General features: G+C 39.8%; 2 protein-coding genes across 20 annotated transcripts in view; one reads left to right on the top strand and one right to left on the bottom strand.

The window, feature by feature from the left end:
• LOC122766468 (calcium/calmodulin-dependent protein kinase type II delta chain) overlaps positions 1–25618 on the top strand; it is a 557529-nt gene that overhangs the window by 384903 nt on the left and 147008 nt on the right. The window lies entirely within an intron of this gene.
• LOC122766461 (phosphofurin acidic cluster sorting protein 1-like) overlaps positions 1–25618 on the bottom strand; it is a 42196-nt gene that overhangs the window by 14845 nt on the left and 1733 nt on the right. Inside the window, exon 2 of the mRNA XM_044021331.1 lies at positions 582–669. Coding sequence (XP_043877266.1) covers positions 582–669 — 88 coding nt within the window. The remainder of the gene's footprint in view (positions 1–581; positions 670–25618) is intronic.

The following is a 25618-nucleotide window of genomic DNA, read 5'->3' as shown; positions in this document are numbered from 1 at the left end:
AAGCGTGGAAATAACAATAAACGTGGTATTACGTCGTATTTCACGCCACATATGAAATTTCTCACGCTGAGAAGTGATAAAAACTTACCGCACATAAATCTATGAATCGATGACGCAGTTGTTCATTCATACAGCTGTCTTGAATTAGCTATTACCTATCAGCCAATCAGAAAATAGCATTTCTTGTTGCTGGGGAAAGTCTGAAAATAGGTTTCTGCTGCAAGTACTTGTTACACGAAGACGCAGGAATGTGTATGAATGCTGCGAATGTGCGCACAGGTTTCAAGTGAAAGAGCATGGTCAGATTATACAATTATATCACTTAATTATTGATATTTTAGTGTAAGTTTTAAGAATAAAATCCTGGCTATAACCCTGGAGGAGCATATTCCAACACATTTTTTGCTCTAATTTGCAGGTTTTATGGTTGTTTAGCTTGTAGTAAAACTCTCTTTATAGGGATTTTATGATGTAATGTCAATGGAAAGATAAAAATGTATGGGAAATTTAATCGCAGGGATTTTTAAGAGTGACCGGTCACAGCTTGAACGGTTTATTACGGCCCATGTCGGACCTCCTACCTGCAGTTTGACGGCGATCACCACAGACGTGAGGTCTTTATCCAGCTCCTTCAGCATAATCAGCTTCTTCAGGGTCAGATTGAAGAGTCTGCAGAGACAAACACGCAGTAACACGGAGGTTAAATAAATCTGTGCCGGGGGAAAAAACCAGCCTGTGACCCTGATAATCTGTCCTCTTTCTCCCGCTTCATCACTTCCTCTTCCTCGTTCGCGGAATGAAAAGTGACACATGAGGAGGCGTTTTGTGCAGCTTTGTGGTTTTTCACGAAATGACAAGCTGATAACAAATGTCTCACTCTGGCTTAAAATGGTTTTGCTATTTTTGTGTTAAAAGTGTTTCTTTTTTTGTGCCGGCACAAAAACGATTTCCATTATTTTGGGCCGCCATAAACGCAGGTGTTTTTTAATTAACTTAACTTAAAATAAGAACAATAAAGTTGAATTGCAGACCATATTTGGATGGGAGGAGGATGTATCTGGAGAAGAAGAAGGCCACTTAATGTGACAGCTGCTACAAAATTAAACTAGCAACTGAAATCATAAAATCCACAGCAAAACATTAAAATATAAGTGAGAATTTAAGTTCATTGCAAATAAACTTTCATTACCACCCAAATAGACTCACCCCCTGATGGTCATTTAAGAGAATGCAGGTTTCAGGCACTTCCACATTGGCTTAGATTTCCAGAATTGTACATTAAATCCTTTAAAAAAAAATAAAATAAATAAATAAATAAAAAAAAATAGATATAGTGTATTGTTTGCTGTTTTAGTTTTGGCAGGAGGAAACTTTTTAAACACAGTTTAAAACACACATAAAAAAAAAACAAAAAACCTCAGTTTTCTTCAATAATTCACATCCTGGGATTTAGAGTCAGAAAGTAAACCACTAAAATAGATCTGCAGGGGCAATCAAGAAGAGAGAGAGAGAGAGAGAATAAAGGAGTAAAAAACGGCAACAAAGAAAGACAGAAGATAATGTCAGAGAAGTCAGACAGGCCGACAAAGGGGCAAGGAAACAAGGGAAGGAAGACGGTGGAAGACACACAAAAGGAAGCTGTAGATGAATGAGTGAGTGAGTAAAGAGAGGAGGAAACAACAAGGAACCAGACAAAGACGAAAGACGAGAGAGGGGGGAAGTGACATGAAAACTGAGGAAGATTTCGGCGGAGAAGAAGAAGAAGAAGAGAGACGAGTGAGATGACAGACACAGACACAACGTCTCCACAAAGACGACAACTGTCTGACATGAGGACAATAAAAAGAGACACAAAGCCGCTTTTTCCTCCAGGATGCTGGAATATTATTAAACAGAAGAAGAAGAAGTAGCGAATCAGGGCTGCTGCAATGACTCGATTATTAATCGATTGCTAAATTAAGGGTCAACTATTTTGATAATTGATTAATCAGTTTGAGGGTTTTGTGATCTCTAAGCCTCTTAAATGTAAATATTTCTGGTTCTTGGTCTAAGACAAATTATTGGGGAGCATTTATTAAAAGAACAAGCAGTGCATTCACCGCTCACTGAAACAGCTATTTTATTATTGAAGACAAGCCAACTCTTCTCATTTGTCTGTCAGTTATTGGAAAGCACCCCCCCACACACACACACCCGGTGATGAATTATAAAGGAAAGATGACAGAATGTGAAAAACTCAACAGGAAGTCCTCAATTTCGTTAAGTTTAATGACGACAAGGAATAAAAAAAGGTGTTAATAAAAAGGGTAAATGTGTCTAAATGTACAACACAGTGCCGCCGTCGTCTCCTTTGACAACCACCCCATCACGGGAGGTGTGACCTTGACGTGTCATTTGTGCAAAAACACTGACCTTCACACCATGTCCTTACATTTATTTAACGTCCTCTTTTCCCTGCCACACAACACCTGTCCTTTGCTTCATCTCCTCTTCTACTTCACCTGCATCTCCCTTTTTTTTCTTTTTTTTTAATCTCCCCCACTTCCTCCTCCTCACATCAAAGGATCTACTGTTGAGAACGGGTGTCGGATCTTCCTCCCTTTGTTCACCTCCCCTGCTCCTTTTCTCATTATCATTCCATTACATGGATTAGTCTGTCCCCGACACAAACACACACACACACACACACGGAGTGATATCCAATACCTCATACACACGATACAAACCAGAGTGAATTGAAGAGAGATTTCCTCAAAATGCCAAAATGTGAATTCCAGCTTTGATTCAAGTGAATCGGTACTCCTGTTTTGTTTCTTCTGCCATAAAGAAAGAATAACCAGGCCACAACATGACTAAGCTAACAAAAAAAAATGCTGCTGGTGATTTTTTATTTATTTATTTATTTTTTATTGTTATTTTTACAGCATGTGCAGGCAGAAATATAGGATTTTTGGATCATATTAATATCTTTTTCGATATCCTGCACAGCTGTGGTCGACAAATGTTTTATCCCAAGAACCACCTGAGAAAATATTGAGCTCTCGAAGTCACACTATTATCACCAACGTTAAAATACAGTGGACCATACATAGGCCAAGCAAAGTCAGCTACGGTCTTTTCACAGGAGGCAGATTTATTCCCAATTAAATAATTTGCTCTCTCATCATCCTCCTCTTCCTCACATGTACAGTACTTCAGACACTGATATAGTGGAATTAAATTAGGTTACACTAATTATTATTAGTTAATTTATTACTCTGGTATATACAGTAGAACATTATTTCGGATTTTCCTCAAAGTATCACCAGAAAAGCTTGCGTACCACTCGTGGCACACATATGCCACAGTTTGAGAACCAAAAATATAAATCTGTAGTGTTTTTAGAGCAGTTTTTCGGAAGTGGACATTTGTGTCTTCAATGACATGAGAGGGTAGTAAATTAAGCTGAAGCCAGAGCGATTAAAACAATTAAACCAGTCGAGTTCACGGTGAGTCAGTGACAGCGAACGCTTCCCACGTGAACACCTGAACGCACCACAGCAGACGAGGAGTGCCGACTCATCGCTTTTAAAACTGTTTTTACCACAAAGTAATTACACGATGACAAATAAGAGACAAAGGAACGGTGCTCTTTTTCCTTTTGTGCGATGGACTAATCACAATAATGCAAGGCTAAAAAAAGACTGCACCTGTTAAACAAGAGTCCGTTTCCAACTCTCTACTTTAGAAAGTTCTTTTATTGAAAACATTCAAGTTTAAAAACACAAGGTTAAAAAGGGGTTCACACTTCTTTCCTACTCCTTTCACACACTTTAGTTTAGATCTGTTATTTTCTTGGGTTGCCTTTTCCTTTCTGTCATTTATCATCACCTTCATTGTTAATACCACTTCTTTCTACATCTTTGACATCTCGACACATTTATCTTTAATACATATTTGTCGGATCACATTTGAAAAAGTCAATAGAGTCTGAATAATTCATACACCTTTAAGATCAAAAACTATACTGTATTGTGTCCCAGAAGACATATTTTGTGCATGAACGCATTCTCTTTTAATTTCCTGTCGGTCCTGTGAGTCCCTTTAGAGGCACTATATAAATACAAATTCTTATAATTTCCGTTACTAATTTACATAGTTAACAACTACCGTGTTGTTGTTTTTTTGAGCAAAATGGCTGCAGGCATAAAGAGTTATATGGACACAGAATAAAGCATCACTTGCTCTACAGTTAATGACAAGGCTACACACACACACACAGTGTTTCAGCATAAGCCCTAGAAGTAAAGTCGGCCAAGTCCCATTTCCCCTTCATCCATTTATTTGCAACCTTTCCAGTCACTTGTATCCTGGTGGATTTATAGCAGAGCTTAGTGGCCTTTAGACACACACACACACACACACATACACGTGTACGCCCATGCACAAAAACACACAATATGGGAGGAAAAGGGACAGTGGAAGTTTTTCAAACATTCATAAAAAAAACTGGTGGCGATCCAAAAATGATGGACTATGTGTGTGTACTTGTATTTCTACCTTTGTGAGGCCCAAAAACACTTAAAAGCCTATCTTTGTGGGGACATTTTGCCTGGTCCTCGCAACTTTAAAGGGCTTTGCCCGGTTAAAGACCCAGTTTTAGGGTTAGGGTTAAGGCTAGACACTTAGTTGTGATATTTAAGGTAAGGATAAAGGGCTAGGGAACGCTTTATGTCTATGATGTGTCCTCACTAAGATATACAAACTAGTTTGTGTGTGAGTACATTTTTTTTGATCCAGAGGACTTCAATAAGCTTATCGATTGTCTGCAAACACACACACACACACACACACACGTTTGCGCTTCATTCATAGTGAAGACACATCATAGGCATAATTCATTCCCTAGCCCCTTACCCTAACCTTAACCTAAACCACTTAATGCCTTACCCTAACCTTAACCACCCGACACTTCAAATCTGAATCTGCAGAGGTGACAAATACAAGCGCACATACACACACACTCAGAGTAAATGTGTTTATACCAATTAACATGTGCATGAAGTGAAAAGCATCCACACACAGTGACAATACAACAAAAGGCAGAACGAGACAGAGAAAGAATGGAAGAAAGGTACAGAGAGAGAGAGATAAAGAGAGAGAGTAAACAATATCTCGTAGTGTGGACTCTGGCAGGCGGCAAAAATAACAAGCACTCGGTTCCTCACTAACAACGCGCTTAAAATAGCTGTCGGCTGAGTGGAGACAGCCTGTGAAGATGTCAACAGTTTGCCGGAGCAGCAGCAGCCCTCGCAGTAGCATCACCACCAAATCATTTTTTTCATTTCCTCCTCTTCCTCTGCTGCATATGTGACGATGCAAACAGCATGACTCCACTGAAACGAGATTCCAGGCACTCGATGGACATTATTACAACAGACGAGTGACAGGCGGCACAGCGTGAGCAGGAAAACCGCTCCAAAGTGTTACACTGCTAATGTTCCTCGACTGCTGCAATAATAATAAAAAAAGAGCATTTTTTTGGAAGTGGACATTTTTGTCCTCAATGACTTGAGAGGGTAGTAAATTAAGTGAAATAAAAAAATCTCTCAGGTAAATGTGTAAGTCACCACCATGCCAAATGTGAATGATTTTTAAAAAAAAGAAAGGTTTAAAATTAAATTACATTTTTAAATCACGTTCATTTGTGCCGTATTTTATTGTTTGTTTTCCTAACGAGATCATTAACTGCTCAGTAAAATGTTTCCTCGCATTATAAATCAAGTGTTAATTCAAAGCTACTACCCTACTTTTCCATAGACTTGCATTCAAATGGAGTACGCCCCCTGGTGGCTATTCAATATCTTCACTTCCTATTTGGCTTCAGGAAAAAACCTGTAAGACTGTCCGTTTAAGATATTTTGGTTGTTACCAAAATTCATTGCTAACATTAGCAATAGGTAACAAAATGGATGCTGGTAGGGATGAGTATTTTATTTTATTTTTGTTTTTATTTATTGTTCTTTTATTGTATGGCTGATACTTTCACCCATGTTTTATCTCTTTTAACTTATTTAAGGTAAGACTGAATTAAATTAATAATATTAATATTGGTATCTGATGTGATTCTGTGGTCATGATATCGGTATAGTATCGGACACAAAAAACTGGCATTGAGCCATATTTAGCACGTAAATAATAAAAAGGTATAAGTATATTTTTTAGCTAAATTTTTATTCATTAGGTGTCTCTGAAGGACTCAAAACATGGGGACAATTTCCTTCTTCTCATTCTGCCAAAATAAAAGCACATTAGCATTACACCGAGGAGGCTAGAAGGACACGGGAAAGATACATTTTTACAGACAACGACTTGGTGTAATTTATTGACAGACCCTCAATTTTCAAGGTCATACAGTCTCTGATTTTTTATTTATTTATTTTTTCATTAATCCCATCCTGAGCCTAAATTTAAACCGAGATTAAGAAATAGCACCAGGGTCAGGGTTAAGGCTTAACGCTTTCTGCTCTATACTCTCTACAGGAGAACGACCTGCCTGCAGAGCGGAATGAGTCACAACGCTCTGCAGGCTGCTCTGCTTCTCATGCATGACCCTTTTGACAGCTCTGCAAAGGCCAACGAGACGCAGGAGGAGGCGGAGCCCGCACAGGAGAGAGCGGTGGACTGAGGTGTGGCGTTCGATGCCAGAGACATCAATCATTTAGATGAGAGAGAATTGAGTTAAGTTTTACGAGATAGGGTTAGGGGAGGCAGATACAGAGAGACAGACCATTGTGTTTGTATAGGTGAATGTACTGTATACGTATATATGTGTGTGTGTATAGGGTAAACGCCTCTGTCCTGGTTTAATAGATAATTGGCATTCTGGTCACATCAGCAGTGAGGTTCCAGTGAGGCTGAGGCTTCCTCCTTTTTCCACACACGCACACACACACACACAGTGGTGCATCAGACAAACCCTCCAGTCTCATAAAATGAAAAGGAAGGAGAGGCTGACAAACGCCATCACTGATGCTGTGTGCATGGAATTAACAGACGTGAACACCGTAACAAAATACATAAACATAAATGTACAACATATGCTAAACGTCTATAGCAGCAGCCTGTAATAAAAACCTAACCAGGGAGTCTTTATCATCTCTAAACGGTGATCGATTTAGACACTGACTTCTCATCAGCTGACTCACCGAGGCCACTCATGCCTGTTAAACATCTGATTTTAGCTAGACTTAAGACAACAATTCGGTTTTCTTAATGTCATGTAAACACATTAGTCCGACAAAAATCGAGCGTCTTAGTTGGACTAACATACCTGAATTATCCGATGGCGGTGTCTTTCTTCGGACAGCGCGGCAACCACATCACTACTGTATCACTATTAACATGTACAGCAGGTACGACGCATACAAGACCACAGCAGTGTCCATCTCCCCGACGTAAAGGTCAACAGGAAACTGACTCAATACGCACTAGCTTATTGAGAGATACAGCGCCACCTACAATTGTCGGCATGTATACTCTGCCTGTCTTAGTCGGACTATGCCCTTAGCTCGACTAAACTGTGCATGTAAATGTTCTGAATGTTTATCTCCAGCTGGGTTGGGATTGATTCATTCAAAACAAACTCCGGAATTCTGAGTCAGGGATTATGGGACGTCACATTTACATCGGAAGTTTGAAGTTGGGGAAAAGGGAGTGACATCACCTCCGTGTTGACTGCCTTCAGGTTGGAGTCGCAACAAAAACAAAACATGGACATAAACTTATCTCCTCGTTAGCCATTGTTGTTGTGAATAACAAAGATATATGCGGTATTTCACGCACATAAACAACGCACCGTCGCAACATCTCTTTCACACCTACAGACGAGTGTTGAATTTTTTCACAAAGAGAGTTTAAATTACTCGGGGAGATTGTGAGAAAATCAACAGCCGCCTGAATGTAGGAGGAATCCTAATTAAACATCATCTGACTCACGGAGCAGGAGATGATGATGTGGGTTTTTGATTCACCATTTTGTTCTAAAAACATAGCTGCACCTCTGTGGCAGTGGTTTGAATATCACACTGTCAGACAACTTTTGAACTTCAACAAACTTCATACACCTATGTTTTGGGGGGGGTAGGGGGGTTATTTAACCACAAATGTTATGGTTTTAATGAGCAGTTGGCTCAGACAACAAACCTCAAGAGGAAACTGGTAGGAAAACCTTTATTAAGATGATTTGTCAGTTTATATTTTTCAATTACTGCTTTGTCGTAGTGCCTAAACATCACCTTGGGAAAACCTTTTTTCCCAGTTTTGGAGCAGTTACATGCTATATAATTGACAACAGGTGGTTTCATCTATAAAATGTAAGCATATTTCAAAAGGGCCATGACTTAAAATGTTATTTAGTCCAACAGATTGTCCAAAATAGAAGCCAAATAAAGTTTTTGTTGGGCAAACTATGCTGTATAAAGTTTGAGTGCTAATGTCACTAAATGGAAGTCCTGTGGTACCGTTTAATGAGTACCTAAATTTTAAATGTGCCTGTGCACGGCTGCAGCTTCTAAAAATACCGAAAAGCCTCACCATTAGTATTCAGATGCGGCGCTGCTCTGTCGAAACAGTTTCTAACCACAGTCCTGATGATGAGCTGCGAGTCCACACGTACACACAGCAGCAGTGACAGAAGCAGCCTGAAGGTTTTTAATCTCTCCCCAGTTACAGTCACTGCAGACACGTCCTGATCCGCATCTTAATCAATATTTGTCCTCGTGGAGCCGAGAATCCGATCCCGCTGACACAAATTAGCAAGCGAGTGCGACCGGCTCGTGACTGAAGCAAACAAACGCAAACACACGGGGGAGGATAACTGTTCTTTGGTTAATCAATATGCATGAATGCTTTATTATCAATTAGAGACAAAAGGAAGGAGAAGATAAGAGGGAGAATATAAGAAAACGACGACAACAGAGGTCGTTTTTAATATAGTGTGTATCGATCGATGCTGCCACCCTGCAACCAGTTTAATAAGAAAGACAGTGTTTGTCTCTTAATCACATCACTGTCCAACAGTTCACTTGACAGCCTGCATACTTGGCAGTGGCCTTACTAAGTGCACCAGTGTGTGCAGTGGCAACTTTGCTGGTGTTTGGACGAGAAATGCGTAGAAGAGATATCTGTAGAATCATAAATGTCCATTTTTTTTACGTTTTTTTCATTGTCCCAACACTAGATTATGCATCCCTTCCTGATCACAGGTAGTCTTCTTCTTCTTCTTCTTGTCTTGTCCGGTCACAGGTCACTTCCGGGTCACGTAACTTGTATTTATCAAAATTGGAACAAACGCTCGTTATCCGTTTTTTCCATTTGTCATTTCAGCACAAAATCGGAAATCGTTATCCGTTAGCAGAGCCAACATGGCTTTATATGTACTTTAGGCAAGGGCCTTGCTTTACAAGGGCAGACCTTTAATTCGCAACAGGTATTCTGCGTGTTCTGCAGATCAGATTTTTGATCACATTTTTTTTTAACCTTCATAGCGTCTGCCAAGTTTACCTAAAAGCAAAGCAGACACGCACTAGGAGACTGTTGCTACTTGATTCTGAACAATTCTTAAGTTTTTCTCATAATTGTTAAAGCACTTATGCTCCAATGCTTGAGTAAGATCCTTATTTCAGTTTCTCGTCACCTTAAACCATAAAACATCCAGCAAAGGTAAGATAATTTTGTGGAGAATATGGCGTTCACGTTTTCATAACCCAGCCATAGCATTTGGACCTTTAATGGGGTTAAATGGGATTAATTAGGATTAACTATTTGTTTACAGGCATTAATGTGCCCTAGACTTCCATTACTTCTTAATGGGGCCACTAGTGCATCCTGCCTTGAGGAGCCATTAACCTTGAAATTCCAGGGTGTAAAGACTTGTGGCGGAGTCGTAAAGATGCAATCAAGGGTCTTTTAAAGGCCTTTGGAGGGAAGTGAGCAAATGCTCCAAAATCTCCTGTCTCCTGCATAAAACATGTAAGTGTAAATGGGCTTTTGGCTTTCAGCTCCTGTCATCGCTCGTCCTCTTCGGGGCCGCAGAAACACTAGATTCCAAAACTCACCTTGACGTTCAAGGTGAATTTTAATAAATCCATAACAAGGACGTGACATTAACACAGCCTTTCATCAGCTAATGGCTTTGAGAGGCGTCAGCTTCTTGTTGTTCTAACCTTTCCTTCCACGTCTGCTGCTTTTGTTTTGGTTTTTCGTACGCAGGAGATTTTAATGGGAATCTGGGTGAACATGCTTGCAAGTTGTCGACTAAAATGAAGTGTAAATTTGTGAGACTTTAGTGCAGTAGTATCAGAGATGTGGGAAATACTGCATTTGTAGAAGTCCCCTATGGTCAGGATGACATAAATGTTGTTAGTACAATAAAGTCAGAACTTCTTTTACATTACACACTATTTGACAGTTTGTATTATTACTATTAGTCACATGAGGTTGAAGACACTTCAGTAGTAGTGCTGCCTGTTTGCGACGCCTCCTTCGCTGCATCACTAGCTAACAGGTGAGTCAGCAGATTTGGGTAAAATCGGAAAAACTTGGATTACGAAATGCTTTTTAGATGTTTTGGTGTTGGTTTACCGTGTGTTATCCATGTTATGTCTCTGATGAGCCACGGGTGCATTCAAAAGAATGGATCTAAGACCACTTCAGACAGTCTGGTGTCCTTCTAGGCAGTACATTTTTAACTCAAATGGGATCTTAGGGTTGGAATTTGAACTTTCGCTCACAGGTTTGAATAGTGACAATTTTGTGACAATGCGAACTATACGCACTATATTTGCTCGTATATATATATATATATATATATATATATATATGCTCGTGCTCCATGGAGCACAACACTTTACAGTCCAGATGGTGACAAACTCCTCAGAAGAGGGCAACCATGGACACTTGCTTGAGGTTTTTGCGAGAACGTCCACTGATACCCACAAAAAAAAAAATACAAGGACATAAAATGGGGGTGAACCTCATTTAGAATCAGGTGGCCAAGTATGAGGGCATGTACAGGGAACTTGACTCAGGTTTTTCACTTCTCTGAGCAGAAACAGAACCAGGAGAACAAATGTATAGAAGGGTTACATGAGAACGGTGCAGGTCATGAGTGGTTAAATAAGTGAGGTACGTGCAAGATGAAACGTGATGTGGATACGGAACACGGAGAGTCTCACTCTGCACAGAATAAAAAAAAAAAAAACACTCTCTGTTCCTCAACTGACAGACAAACAGCAACTGAAAAAAACTGACTCTATTAATCATTCCGCTGCTCCCTGACCAATATGGGTGTTTCTTTGGGTAAACGTCCAAATGGATCCACTATCAACTTTCAAAGGTGTGTCACTGGCATTATGGGATGGCAGGCTCTTACAAGAGGGTCACGGTCACAGGAACACACTGCATTAGGGGACCTCTATAAATGCTCTGTGTGTGTGTGTGTGTGTGCAAGCTCATTTCCCCCATTTCTTATCTCAGTACCAGTAACACAAGCTGTCCACCGCTGCCCGCCAACAAAAGCAGGACTATCTCTCGACTCCTGCCCACTCCCTTCCCGCCATTCAAGGCTTTTCCAAAAGAAATTCCCTTCACCCTGCTCTTATTTTTTCCACAAACCTTCCTCCAAGTGCAACATATTTTTGTAAATAACATGCTGCTCCCTACTCTCTTCAAAAATCTCGAGTTGTTGTTTTTTTTAGCCAGCGTAATCTTTATCCCTGCATGGCTCTTGCATCATTCTCCAAAATAGGATTTGGATTGATTTTGTATTAATTCCAGTCTCGTCTGGCCTCGATGGTTTCTGTCTTGGTCTTTAACAAGTTTATGATCGTCTGGTCCTTCTGCCAACAGGCCAAAATTACCTTTTTTTAACATATGACACATAAAGGCAATATTAATCTATCATGTATTACAATAAAGCAATGGTTTACAAAAGATCAGTTTTAACCTACTTAAACAAAAATAACGTCCTCCAAACCACAAAGAGGAACAACAACATAAAAGTGAGTTAAAGACAAAATGCCAAGTATGTTTTTCCTGCAATGAGATTAAATACAAAGTCAATGCAAAGACATAAATGACGCGTCAAAGGATCACAGCGCCAAAGTCGTGTTCGTAAGACAACGTTGATGCAACTGCACCTCAACAGAGGAAAAAAAAAGTTGTTATATGAAATAAAAACAAAACCTAAAGCAAAAAGAAGGATGATCAAACTTTATCAAGAAATTATTCAAAAATTAGGACCAATAATGAACATTTTTTGAAAGGTTTGTGCTAAGGGTTTTCACTAAACCGAAAGCTGATATTATGTTATCAGATCATCTCAGGAATCATGTATTTTATAGAATTAAACACTGAAAAGGTGCAGATGTTGTGAATTTCACCATGAATTACAAGCATTTCACAACTCTTAACGACACAATTCAATCATGAGACAAGATGTGTCACAATCTGATACGTGTCAGGAAATGACAAACCAGACTGTGCCATCTCCTAATAGCTGAGGAAAAGCCTTATTTAGGTGAGGAGTAAAAACCAGTTTATAAAGAAAAAGACATTTAATTTATAAACAATAAAACAAACTGATGTTCACTTTCTTTCGACCTTTATTTTGAAAGAGAAACAGCCTTGCGTGTCGACGCGAGAACTCCTATTCTGCCACCAAGCTCTGCCGATATCAGCATCATACATTCAGCCTGACACCGTGTGACGCTGCAAGTGATTCACATTGATGAGTCAACACACGTATGTGTGTATGATATGAGTGTTTGTGTGTGCCAAGTGTCAGGATGAGTGTGTGTGTGTGGGAGAAAAAGTCAAAGAACCAGAGTGGGTGAGTGTACATGGGCCTAAGTAGGTTACAGGTAATACGACAGAAGTGTGTGTCTGTGTGTGTGTGTGTGTACATAAACCTATTGCTCATAACCACAGTGTTTAAAAAAAGACTGAATCCTGGCATGACTCTTTTGAGTTTTTTGTACTTGTGATTGAGCGTAGGAGGCTGGAAACTTATTTTCATGTTGTTATACTTAGCTTATCAAGTGTGTGTGTGTGTGTGTGTGTGTAATGAATATTAACTGTGTTAGTATTAATAGTCTAATTTAAGTCAGAATCTTCCTTTGTTTTGCTGTTACAGCGGAAACTTCTGCGCTTCTTTCTCTAAGGAGCTCCCCCTACAGTTTCGGGGTGCATATTTTTGCGACACCACAGTAAACATCCATCCATCTACTGTCGTAAAAGCTGACGCTGCCCTGTTCCCTTCCCCTACATTTGTTTTCAACGGAGCCGGCGAACCCAAGCTGTGGAACCATGTCCATGCCGGTCTGCATCCGTTTCGCATGCTTCTCGCAATTCGCGGCCCATCGCTCGGTCACACGGCCATTTGCTCTTCCTGGCTTGCTTTTTCGCCGAATCTGCCATGATGAACGTCTAAAATAAAACCATTGCCGCCTTGATCTTATAGCCGGATCTTGCAAGGCTGGTTTTCCCCACCAACAGACTGTAGGGGCCAGTGGAGAGAGCAAACACCCGATACTCAGCAACTGGCTAAAAGATGAATAGGTAAGAGGGCCACATTTAAGTGTGTGCAAGTGCAGATGTTTGTTCAAAACGAAAGAAAGAAAGAAGTTTCATCCATCCATCCATCCGACATTTGCTACTGAAATCAATAACTTGTAATAATAAATTGTTGATTTTTCTTTTAGACTGATTCTGAATAACGCATCCTATATTAGCTAAGAGGCAAATCAGGAAGCCAAATTGAGTTTAAGTGTGGTATGATTAAGTGGGTATAAGTTAATTTTATAGATTAATAATACCATAAATTTGGTTGAGCGTACATATCTGCCTTCCGTCATTTACCTTCCTGTTACAACATCATGAATTATTTTTTTCTATCACAATTAATCCACAGCTATCCCATGATTAATCAGATTAAAAATTTTAAACGTTTGACAGCATCAACATATATATAATGTATATGCATGTCTATGTTTCTTTCCACAGAGCACACTACGTTCTGACACAAGCGCCCGTCTCAAATCTAAAATCTCATACAATCTCTGCTACAAACAGAGTAATGTACTGTTATGTAACCTGGTGAACAAATGGCTCAAAGAAATACAGAAGCGCTAAGTGTTATGGTTTTTGTGTTTTTTTTCTTCTTTTCTCGCCTTTGGCCTGAATTTAATCTGTGAAACAAGCAAAGTATTAAAAGCCAGAGATGAGACACCTACTGTACCTTATAGTGCCTACAAGAGGCGTGGGGCCTATTTTTGTGTTTGTGACACACACACAACCACAACAACAAAACAAGAGAGCTTTACTTGTGTAATAAAAAAAACATGCGTCTTTGTACTTTTCACCTAACATGGATTGACACGGGCGAAAGGTGTCACAATCTCAAAACCACAGGAACCGGCAGCTAGAAAAAGCAACAGAGTAAACAAGGCAGCGGCTCCAGTCTCTCAACACCAACAACTCTGTTGTTTTGTTGAAGCAAGAACAAGGAAAAAGATCAAAAACTGACAACGAAGGTCAAGTCTCACTAAAAGCTGGAACTCCCCTGCGACGTCTACTGTTGCTGTACATGCAGTCAAATTCATTTCTATTTAAAAACTCATTTTCACCACTTTCAAGGCGATTTTCAGGGACGAAAAAACAAAAACAGACAACGCATGACCTGAACTAATCTTTTAATCTTACTTTCCCTTGTCAATTTATTTAAACCTTTTACTCTGCTTTATATATTTATTAAATATCTATCTATCTTATGGACAGAAAATGGTTCAACGATTTGTAAACAGCCAACATCTGCTTTAATACAGAGCATGACATAATCCTGGCCGTCTCTGGAAAATAAAAAAATTGCATCTACGGCTGGTTTGTCCATTCTGGCTGCTGTAGAAACCATGACGTCCCCCGTGAAGCAATAGTAGTGCATATTCCAACGCTACAAATGCAAAAAACTATTTATTTTGCAGTGATTTCACTCTTACAAACTCTGGTAATTACTTAAAACTGTATGATGCACTTCTTGGCTGTATAATTGTAGGTTCCGTTTGAAGCGTTCATGACCAATTAAAAATTGGTATGGAAACTGAAAATATCTCTTTCCAACGTTCCATAATCCCAATCACAATTCAAAGTCCGAAATCACGGCTCAAAATTCGTCCGCGCACATCAAAGTTGCCACCACATTATCTTCCCCACTCTCTCTTCCCATTCCCTTAATCTCTGTGGATTCTAATCCACAGTTCCCTCTTGGCGGATCAAAGCTTCCTGTCACAGATCAAAGTCCCTCTTCTTTTTCTTCTTCATCTAAAAAATGTTTCTGTCGCTTCGTATTCTTACATACAGACCAACTGCATGAGGAAATGCCAAAATTGCCTTAATGCCGAGGTGACAATACCTCGACACAGGCACAGACCACCTGGTTGTTTCTCCATCGTTTCTAGATTTCTGGGTAATCCTAATCTCAGTCTAGTTAGGGCAACCTAATCCGTTCTCTTTAACTTCAATGAAAGCCACTTATTTCTAACGGAAGACTGCAGAGAGTGGTGATGCCAAACATTCTGTTTCCCAACCCAACAATTCCTTCTCAAAATCGTTCCACTCGATGGAAACGCAGATTAACACGTTCATCCCAAGACAAACTTTTAGATCTGGAGATTGACTAGATTCAAGAAGTCTGAAGCGATTCCCAGCCAAACCTCTACCCCTACCAGGGTTGGGAATCAGAATCGGTTCGACACAGGCCAATAAAAATGTGAAATCCAATACAACCCAAAAATACTGTATGTTGTACGCTTCAAATAAGCAAAAGCATTTTAGCTGAGTCATGTTTGATGTGTTTATTTCTGCTTTTTTGGGAGAACAATATTTGGGACACAGTTGGAGAATTATGTCTTTGAAATGACTCGGCACAAATGTGTTTCATAGCTTCATATGTTCATAAATGGTCTAAAATGACTGTATCGGACTGATATCGGTATCGCAAGATACTCGTGTTTATGATATTGTGATATCGGTATTGAATACAAATATCACAAAAATGGTATCGTCCCGTCCCTAACCCCTACCTACATCTTTTACACTGGATCTTTAAAACAAATTCACATTTACATTTATAATTGCTAAAAACGTGACAGTGCTGCAACGTAATTGAGCAGGAAATAATGGCATGGTTTGACCGTGTCGACGTGACAGAGCCATTATGGCACCTAAGGTGTTGGACGCTCCAGAAACGATGGCAGCAAAGGTGAAACTGCACCTGCTGCTAGATCCATCATAGGTGTAACAGCTGTGGTGGAGAGACGGCATCCAGGCAAAGCAGGGAGGGGTTTATCCGGAGGGCAGAGGGAGAGACAGACATGACTGCGGAGAAAACAGAGGTTGGATTTGGCTGCAACAGTGAAGCGGGTCTCCTGAGGGAGAGGGAGGGGGTGGAGGGGGGGGGTAAAGGAGAGACAGATGGAAAGGATGAAAACCAGGGAGGCGAAGAGGAGGAGATAATAAAGTGAAGGTGAGAAGGAAAACGACATGTGGTGGAGGCTCTTCGCCATATCTCCTTCCTGAGCCCCAGCTGCTCCTTCTCTTTCACCAAATCTCTCTTGCTTTGATGTTGCTCTTTCTCAGGGGAAAAAGAAAATACCTCTTCTTCTTAATTCCATCCAATCAAGCTCTTTTTGTGCCTCTTTTTTTTTCTCCCCATCTCACCTTCGACTTCAGACTTCGTGTTCGCCCAATTCCTTGAATTTTAAACAAAAGCCCTCCCCTCATCGCTCTTATTGACCTCTTCTAGTCACGTCCTCCCATCTGGCTTCACGATTCACGCATGACACACACACACACACACAGATTTATCGGCCCGCCAATCACACCGCGTTTCTTTTCAGTATGACATTAACTTTTCACGGTCCGCCGACTCGTACGTATGCAGACGATGTGACGTTTTCAGCTCACTTTTCCAAAAATCAGTTTATACTGCGTAATGGATCTAATTAAACATTTTATACTGCACTTATTCTGTTTACGTACGGTTCAACATGTCATAAATATTAATATGAATACAGCTTGAAATAATTAAAGGTTATGAATCGATCAAGAGCAAACTAATCTGCCCTTAATTTAAAGTTTTAGCCGTTGATTTGATTTGACTTTGATGGTAACTAAATTCTTTATGGACAATTGCAAGAAAAACAATTTGAATCTACAACAATCACAAAAAAATGGCAATACAGATATATCAGCTGGTATACATTTACAATTTATACAACATGAAAAACGGAACTCCCTTGCGACCGGTGTTTCTTCAACGCCCGCAGTCTATTATCGTACAAAGCTTGATGTTTCTGCCAGAAAAGGTCCTAGCAAATACACACACAGTCTCGTATTTCCATCCATTTCAAGACGATTAGCATTAGCGTCCATTCATTTGGACAGACAGACTATGCAAGACCTTATCGCTAATCTTAAACACATCTCAAAATCTTAGCCCTAAACTTAACCAGGTCCTCAGAAAATAGGTTCTGCCTGATTAGAACCAAGGTTCTGGTCTTCATTAGGACTACTGGTCCTGACAAGGTTGGTATTTATGTCAGAAAAAGGTCCTAAATTGTCAACAAAAACAAGTTAAAACACCAGTTACGTCCAAGGTCAGCTAGGACACTGATTTGAGTGCCGCCACACGTACACTATAATGAAAATGACACTGCAACAGGCAGGATTTAAAGTGAACACACAACAAATACAACTGGGAGTGCACACAAATCTACCACCACCATTTCACAACATAATGTGCAGGTTAGTCGAGCTGCATTCAAGTGCGACAAAGAATGGAGAGAGGGTGACACTTAAACGCAGCAATCAACATTCGAAAGCAGCCGATGACTATGTTAAGCACGTTTTCTATTTACCGCAGGAGCAAGGAGAGGAAATATGACCCAATGATAGACACTCCATCACAGGTACACAGGCAGTAATGCTGCTATAATACTACCACACATTTACATGTCTGAATATATACATAAAAGATGTACAGCTCAAGACAAAACAAAGGTTCAATTTGTTGTGATTCACTGACACATGCAGATGTTTCATGTCATGTTTCACATTTAATATAGACAACACATTATTGTGTAACACGTCTCAAATATCAAATATCAAGGGGAAGCATCTCTGCTCATGTTCTGTCTCTCTGGAGACACAAAAGCTGTTTCGGCAAAAAAAACAAACCCTCAGCTACAACGGAGTCGAGGTAACGTCAATAAACTGTTATCAGTATTATCCTTAAACACAGTCGGGCGCCGTGTCAAGGTCAAGCTGTGTTAAGTGCATTAAGAGCCCGGTGTTATCACAGAGTGTAAACTGAGCTGCAGAGGATTATTGCAGTATTTGCATGGACCCGTGAACATATACTGAAACGACACAGTGGCAGCACGGGAGCAAAAATGTTGCAGTGAGTCGATCGCGTCCTCTGAATGTGCATAAGTGTGATTGATGGGACTTACAGGACAGTGGTACTAGGTTTAAAATACTGTAATATACTACCTAAGTCTACTTTTTGTCCTTTCTTTTTTTTTTTTATAAATACAGTAATTAAACTTAAATCAATAACTGAATTACCAGGACAAACACATTCTCAAGTCTTTCCAAAGCTACTAAATAATGAGGAAATAATAATTAACATAATGACAATATCATTCATATGTATCATATGTAAATAATTGTTAGTTGCAGCTCGAGCTCATTTACAAAACCTCTTTTGGAAATTGGGACTTTATCAGGCGTTCCAGAAATGACATCATGCAAAAAATGTGTTCTGCTCGTCACGATTTATGTCGTGATTTGGGTCACAAGTGACTTCAAAAGTGGGTCTCCCTGTAAAAAATTTGGGAAACACTGATAGATAACTTGCCCAGCCTCAGAATGTGTGTGTGTGTATTTCTGGTGAGAGACATCTTCCAGAGAAACATAAATCTGAATTGTGCTATTTTATTCTTTTTTTTTTTTTTAAATCATGTCTCCATCTCAGCTTCCGACTCCGTGTTTCGACGGGGCTGAAAATGTGATTACACAAAACGCTTTGTCATGACATGATCCAGCATAAGTGTGTGTGTGTGTGTTATTGTGTGTGATCATGTACCTGATTTGTGTTTCCCCAACCGAGTGTGTCCTTCTCTGTAACTGGACGCCACTGTGTCCTGGTTTATAGCGCGTTAGATGAAAGTGAAAGCATATGTCAGTGATGCTGTCCGTGAATAGATGTCACTGCACCTTAGAAAAGGAGTGTGTGTGTGTGTGTGTACAGTATGTGTGTGCACTACAGCAGGCAGATGGAAGTCTATGATTGCACAGCGTATGGCTTTGACAAACCCATGTAAACATAAAAACACCACAACAAAGGGCTTTTCTTTTTAAGACCCCAGCAGTGTTATAGCCTGAGTGACCACAACCTTTACACTTCTGCAGCCACAACAGCAGCAGCAGCAGAAACAAAAGAACACTGCAGCTGCACAACCAGCATCATTTCCCTCTGCCGTTTCTGCCCCCAAACCATGTGTATGAGAAGAAAATTGCTTTTTTGGTCAAATACCCACTCCAAAATGAACATAATGTGTTTTCAACAACAATTTGACTAAATATCATGATGCTGCTTCAAGTAACTATAAAATCAACACGCAGATAAAAATATTATGAGTAGCAGTAGTCGTATGTGTTTTTACAGAAAATCAATTACATAATGTAATATATTGTTTAAATTCAAGTTAAATCCTAAAATTTGTACTACTAAATTTAATATTACAACTATGTGCCATCACTGCATCAATAAATAATTGGCCGTGTCTGCATCATGTCGCGAAAAATCCTAAACAACTCTTATTTTTAAAACCCTGAGAGATGCAATCTGGAGATTCTCATTAATCCAGGTCATATTTATTGAAAAAAGTGTCAAATTGCGAGGTTTATTACAACCTGTGTGCCTTCAAAACTCATATGACTGCAATTTTACTTTTACCTTTTAAGCCAGTGTTTCGCAAACTTTCTAAAGTATATAGAGCAAGTTTGTGCATAATGTAGCGACTACTAATATAGAGGCTTATCTTTAACATTTAAAACAGTTTCTGTCACATTTTATGCATGTTATTTAAAACACCTAATTAATACACCTAAATCTGAACTGAAAAGGTTGGTCAAATTTTGCTGATTTGCTTGGGGACCCAAAAAAATGTACCCACGACCCATCTGTGGGTCCTGACCCAGGCTTTGAGGACCGCCATTATAAACCTCAATTATTACCACATCAATTACACGGGCAAAACAAATTCTCAAGTCTTTCCATGGCTACTACATGAACAAAAAAATTTACCAAAATAATGCAATAATGACAATATCATTATCTCTAATCTCTCTCGCTTGATGTTGGAAAGCTAGAATGAAAAATGGTAAATAACCATAAAAAGTCACAGTGGGGAAAAGAAAAAGGAGCTTTGTGCTGTAAACTCTATCTCCAAAAGGAAAGCCAAGCCACGGACGGAAACTCCAGACGTCTCAGCCGCTCAGCTGTGCGGAAGAACGGGCAGCGCAATGCCTGGGGCAAAGTGGCAAAGTGGAAGCATCTTAATCAACGCTACACGCGTGCCTGTGCATGCATGTATGCAAACAGCCTTTTCGGCAATCTCTCCATTTCTTTCCATTTGCATTCAGTGGGCCGGCGTTGGTAACGTAACGCTGACACACGCAGAACAGCCCACTATTGTGTTGCCGAGCAATTATGGCAAACGGGTCGGACAAATGCACGATGTATAATTCAGAACATCCTGCATTTCTGCGCCACACATCTCCTAGCCAGCAGTGTGCGTTACCAGGCAGTAGATAAGCATCTATTTTTAATGAAAGGACCCTGCTGTTTTCTCTGGGGTTACGTGTTAGGTCTACAATTTTAAGGCATTTAGCTGAGGAGCAGGCTAATTAGCTTAAACTGTGGCGACAGCCACAAACGTTTTAGCAAGTCCTCGAGAACATTTTGAATGTTTTCTACCAATTGTTGGTATTTTAGAAGTGATAAAAATGGATTATAAGTGTTTGTTTGTTTACTAAAGAGAGAAAGAAATTAGCTTAGCTTCAGGACCAGAATAAGCTAGCTCTGTGAACATTTAAATATCCACCTGCCAAAACCACAAAATATAAATAACGGTGCATTTACATAAAGAAGTTTTGAACACGTGCTTTGCGTTCAAATAGCAAATTCGAGACAAAACCATTCGCAAGCAGAGATGGCTATCGCAAGGTAACGTTAGCGTAGCGCAAGGCATAAAGACGGGAACATTTCAACTCAACCATTTGTTTTTTTGTTTTTAAAAAGGCAGTGCAAACAAAATGTTATGAACTCATGAGTGTTTACAAACTTTTCATTTACAAATTCGAATGGTTTTAACACTGTCATTAACAGGACACCATATTTGACAGGTTGTACCTTCTTACATAATCAACATTGGATATGGAAATGTATGGTTTTAGGAAGTAACAGGCTGATTCTTAAACAGCAAAAGTTAAAATCTGGTATTTTATTTGTTTAAAGTGCTTTATAAATAAAGTTGTATTACTACTACTACTACTACTACTACTGATTCTGTTGGTACTTAAACTATGACTAATACTAATGCTACTACATTTAATACTTACTACGGCCACTAATTCTGTTAATAATAATGTTATAACTACAACTACTACTTCTACTAATTCTGTGGGTAACTAAACATTCATAGGTGCCCATTGAACAGTCATTTGAGTTCGACACCCCAGCCTGAAAGCCGTTCTCCTTCACAACGCTGCATGTCAACCTCTCGATTTGATCAGTGGCTGCTCTGGAAAAAAAGAGTCTCCATAGAAGCTGCAGGAGGTTAAGCACGGGGCTAAATCCTCAACATCCATCCATGAACATAAGAGTCACGGGACTCCCCCCCTCTCTGTGAGGAGGCCTTCTTTAATAATGCAAGAGGAGGAACTCTGCCACTGGGCCCATTCCTGAAATACCTGACACAGAGTAGCTACGCGAGGAGGCCTCAATTATAACACTGCTGCTGAAAAACAAACCGCTTGTGGTGCAAATACTGGCAGACGGCGAACCTGCGACACAGATACACGCAAGGACTGATAATGGTTATTACACCGAAGCCGCTCAACGGTACATATGCATGAGATGAGGCTCCTGTAGACATCAGTGGGATGATGTGGCTGCACAAATGAACATTTCCTTCCCCGAGGTGCTGCAGAAGAAGCAAAGAAAGTAGGGGGGGGGGTGGCACCCGTGAATGTTTATACGAGTGTGTGTGTGTGTGTGTGTGTTGATGACACTGCAGAACCCCGAGGAGACAGTGAGGAGAGGAATCACCCTCTGCGCCGCACTCAAAGAGCACAGTGAAACGATTCATTCCTCTCCAGTAAAGACGAGAAAAGACCATCAAGAAACCCGAGAACAGAAACGACCTCAACCACAACCAACAGATATTTTCATAGTCAATTAATCTGTCGATTATTTTCTCAATTAGTCGCGTCCAGCAAATGTCAGAAAATGCTTATTCGTGTTTCCCAGACCTCAAAATTATGTTTTTAAGAGTCTTGTTTTGTCCACAAACCAACATGAACCAAGTCTAATGATTTCTTTGTCATGAGCAGAGAAACCAGAAAATATTCACATTCAAGAAGCTGAAAATATGATTTTATTCCTCAAACCGACTATCAGAATAGTTGACTAATCATTCAGTAATGGCTTGATCGTTGCAGAACTATGACGTATTGTGCTGTTTCTAAACCTCTTCTAACTGGACCCATCTTTTAAGTCAACCAACAGCAATATGTTCAAGGGACGAATCACAATTGGCTGTGCCAATCTCTGTTGACATCTGAGTACCACCACAGGAAGCTTGCGTACCACTAGTGGTACACGTACCACAGTTTGAGAACCATGGGACTAGATGAAGAGTTCATTTAATCGCTTCACGAATCTCCCGCTCTTTGATAGCACTCATAGTTTTGAATGGGTCTAAACCCTGTACAGTATGAATGGTGTCCCACAAGGCTCTGTACTTGATCCATTTTGTCAGTTTTCATGAGATGAAGCAATATATTGACATTGATATTTATATCATTGTTATAAAAAAGAGGTATTAATGTGAAAAGTATTTAAATTTTGGTATTTATCAATCCATTCAGTGGACATCCCCATATGATAATTTGCTCTCTCATCATCCTCCTAAGCAAGTGTTTAGTGGTCGCTGGGGAAAACTCAAGCCGCAGCGGTGAGTAAACAAAATACCAAAGGGCATTGTGGGTAGACAGGAAGAGGTTACAGTAATAACACCTCAGTTGGAGAAAAAGAGAGAAGGTGGGGGAGTTTCTTGTAGCAGCAACAAAGACTCGACGCTTCACGAAGCAAATGGGTCAACTCGGCCGAGTGCGAAACATCATCAGGACCGAAGTGAGGTCAATTTTCTTGAGTCTGTGATAAATCCTATTTGAATGTAGATGACAGAGTAACCGCTTCCACTTCCCTCTTCATGTCTCATTCTCTGGTTTTCTCTCCTGCACCACCACCTGACCACTGCCTCTGTTAATCTCACTCTCTCTGCTGCAACTGCAGTGAAATCAAATGGCGCTTTTCCATTATACAGTTCTAGCACAGCTCGGGCTCAGCTCTACTGTTTTTGTTTTCTTTTTTGCTTTTCCATTAGTGATAGTACCTAGTAACTGGTGCTTTTTTTCTATCGGCTCTGATGAGGTTCCAAACAATTTTAGATCAGTTAAAAAAGACTTAAAAATCCTGAAAACGTACATTAATCTCCAACATTTAGCACGGAAATGTCCAAAATCTCAACATTTAACAAAAGGAGTCTGGTGTATTTGTATTTCAGTTCAGTGACTGTGTCAGACGGAGTCTGTGCTACGGTCATGAACTGATTCTAATGATTCAGTTACACAACCGCTTTGACTGCCACTAATTTGTGTGTTTCGTGCAGCCATGCTAAGACAACCCCACCCAAGTTAAGGAGGTACTATAAAGTAACGGAAAGCGACGTGAGTCATGCTCGAACTGTATGTATGGAAAAGGGCCAAAGGATATTTGACAGATCGTGACCCAAAAAAAAAATCAGCTGTAGTTATTAGAAAACTAACATAAATAAAGAGTGGCTCAAAGCAAAAGGTCAGGAGAAGAGATATTTAAAATAAGGGCTAAGGAAACTGCTCCAAAATACACAGAAGAGCACAAATACCTCCTGGAGTCTCTGCTGTCGTGCGATGCTTTTACCAGCTTTATTCCCTAAACACCTGAGCTCATATCAGGAGGGTGTAGTTCAGTTCAGCTCAGCCGACAAGGAAATTAAAAACATTTTAAGGGCAAACTTTATGCTTCGCATTTAACTACTGCCATTAAAAGCCTAGCTGTGCTAGTCACCTTAAAAAAATATGAAAATAATAACTCTTATCAATAAATAATATCAAATTTTTGACATTTGATTTGCTATAAAACAAGAAAATCCACCATTAGCTCCCGCACTGGGAGCTTGAGCAGAGGAAAGTGAGTCACATGAGCGGCCCCTCAGTCACCGTGCTTGCCCTTTGACTTTAAAATCAAACTCATGACTGCAATTATTGTACGTGACGTCCTTTCAGCCAACTAATGGACAAAAGAAATGATACAGTGAAATATTATGATGTTTTGCATTTTGGTTTTTTGAGACACCAAGTATCGAATGACTTTTAGCGTATAATTTTTTAACTGAGGTTACAAATAAACATTAAACTTTTTCTGGACTAGCATGAAAAAAAAATATCTCTTTTTGGTCACTCTCACTCAAACTGCTGTGCGAGTATATCACAATATATGATTTTTGCAAATACTCTGTATTATTTCATGGAAAATAAAAATAATTTAATGTTTTTAAATTATGGATGAAATCTATTGGAGGGCCACATGTAGCCCGCTACCCACATGTTTGAGACCTCTGCTTTAGTCATACAATCAGTTGGGCTGCAACGATTAGTCAATTACTAAATGAACCGTGAACTAATCGGTTTGAGTGTTTTGTTTTTTTTCAATATTTAAAAAGAAAATTCTCTGATTTTCAGCCTCTTAAATGTGAATATTTTCTGGTTTCTTTGCTCCACATAACAAAGAAATCATTCAAACTGAGTCATTTTGGTTTGTGGACAAGAAAAAGACATTTGAGAACATCATCATTTCCATCAGTTCCACACAGATCAGTACTTGATTCATCGAGACAATAAAGGACAGATGAATCCATTATGTTGCAGCCATACTGTTCAGTTATATTTCTGAATTTATGGACTTTGTGAGCGGCGAAACAGGACAGAGCACCGGCTTGACCTACATGTACATGACAATCGTCTGACAGGGGAGTGGACGTCTTTGTCTGAGACTGCAGCTTACGATGAGACAAGTCGCCTACTATGACCTTGCTGCGCTGTGCTGCACTGCACTGCCCACATCCACGTCTTTTTGCATCACCGCCTGCATGTCAAGGAAAACGTGCAACAGCGTATCATCCGTGCACTCATT

This window comes from Solea senegalensis, linkage group LG3 (assembly GCF_019176455.1).
Source record: "Solea senegalensis isolate Sse05_10M linkage group LG3, IFAPA_SoseM_1, whole genome shotgun sequence".
Classification (NCBI taxonomy): Eukaryota; Metazoa; Chordata; class Actinopteri; order Pleuronectiformes; family Soleidae; genus Solea; species Solea senegalensis.
Note: the sequence above shows the minus strand (reverse complement) of the source record. Positions and strands in the feature narration are given on the sequence as shown.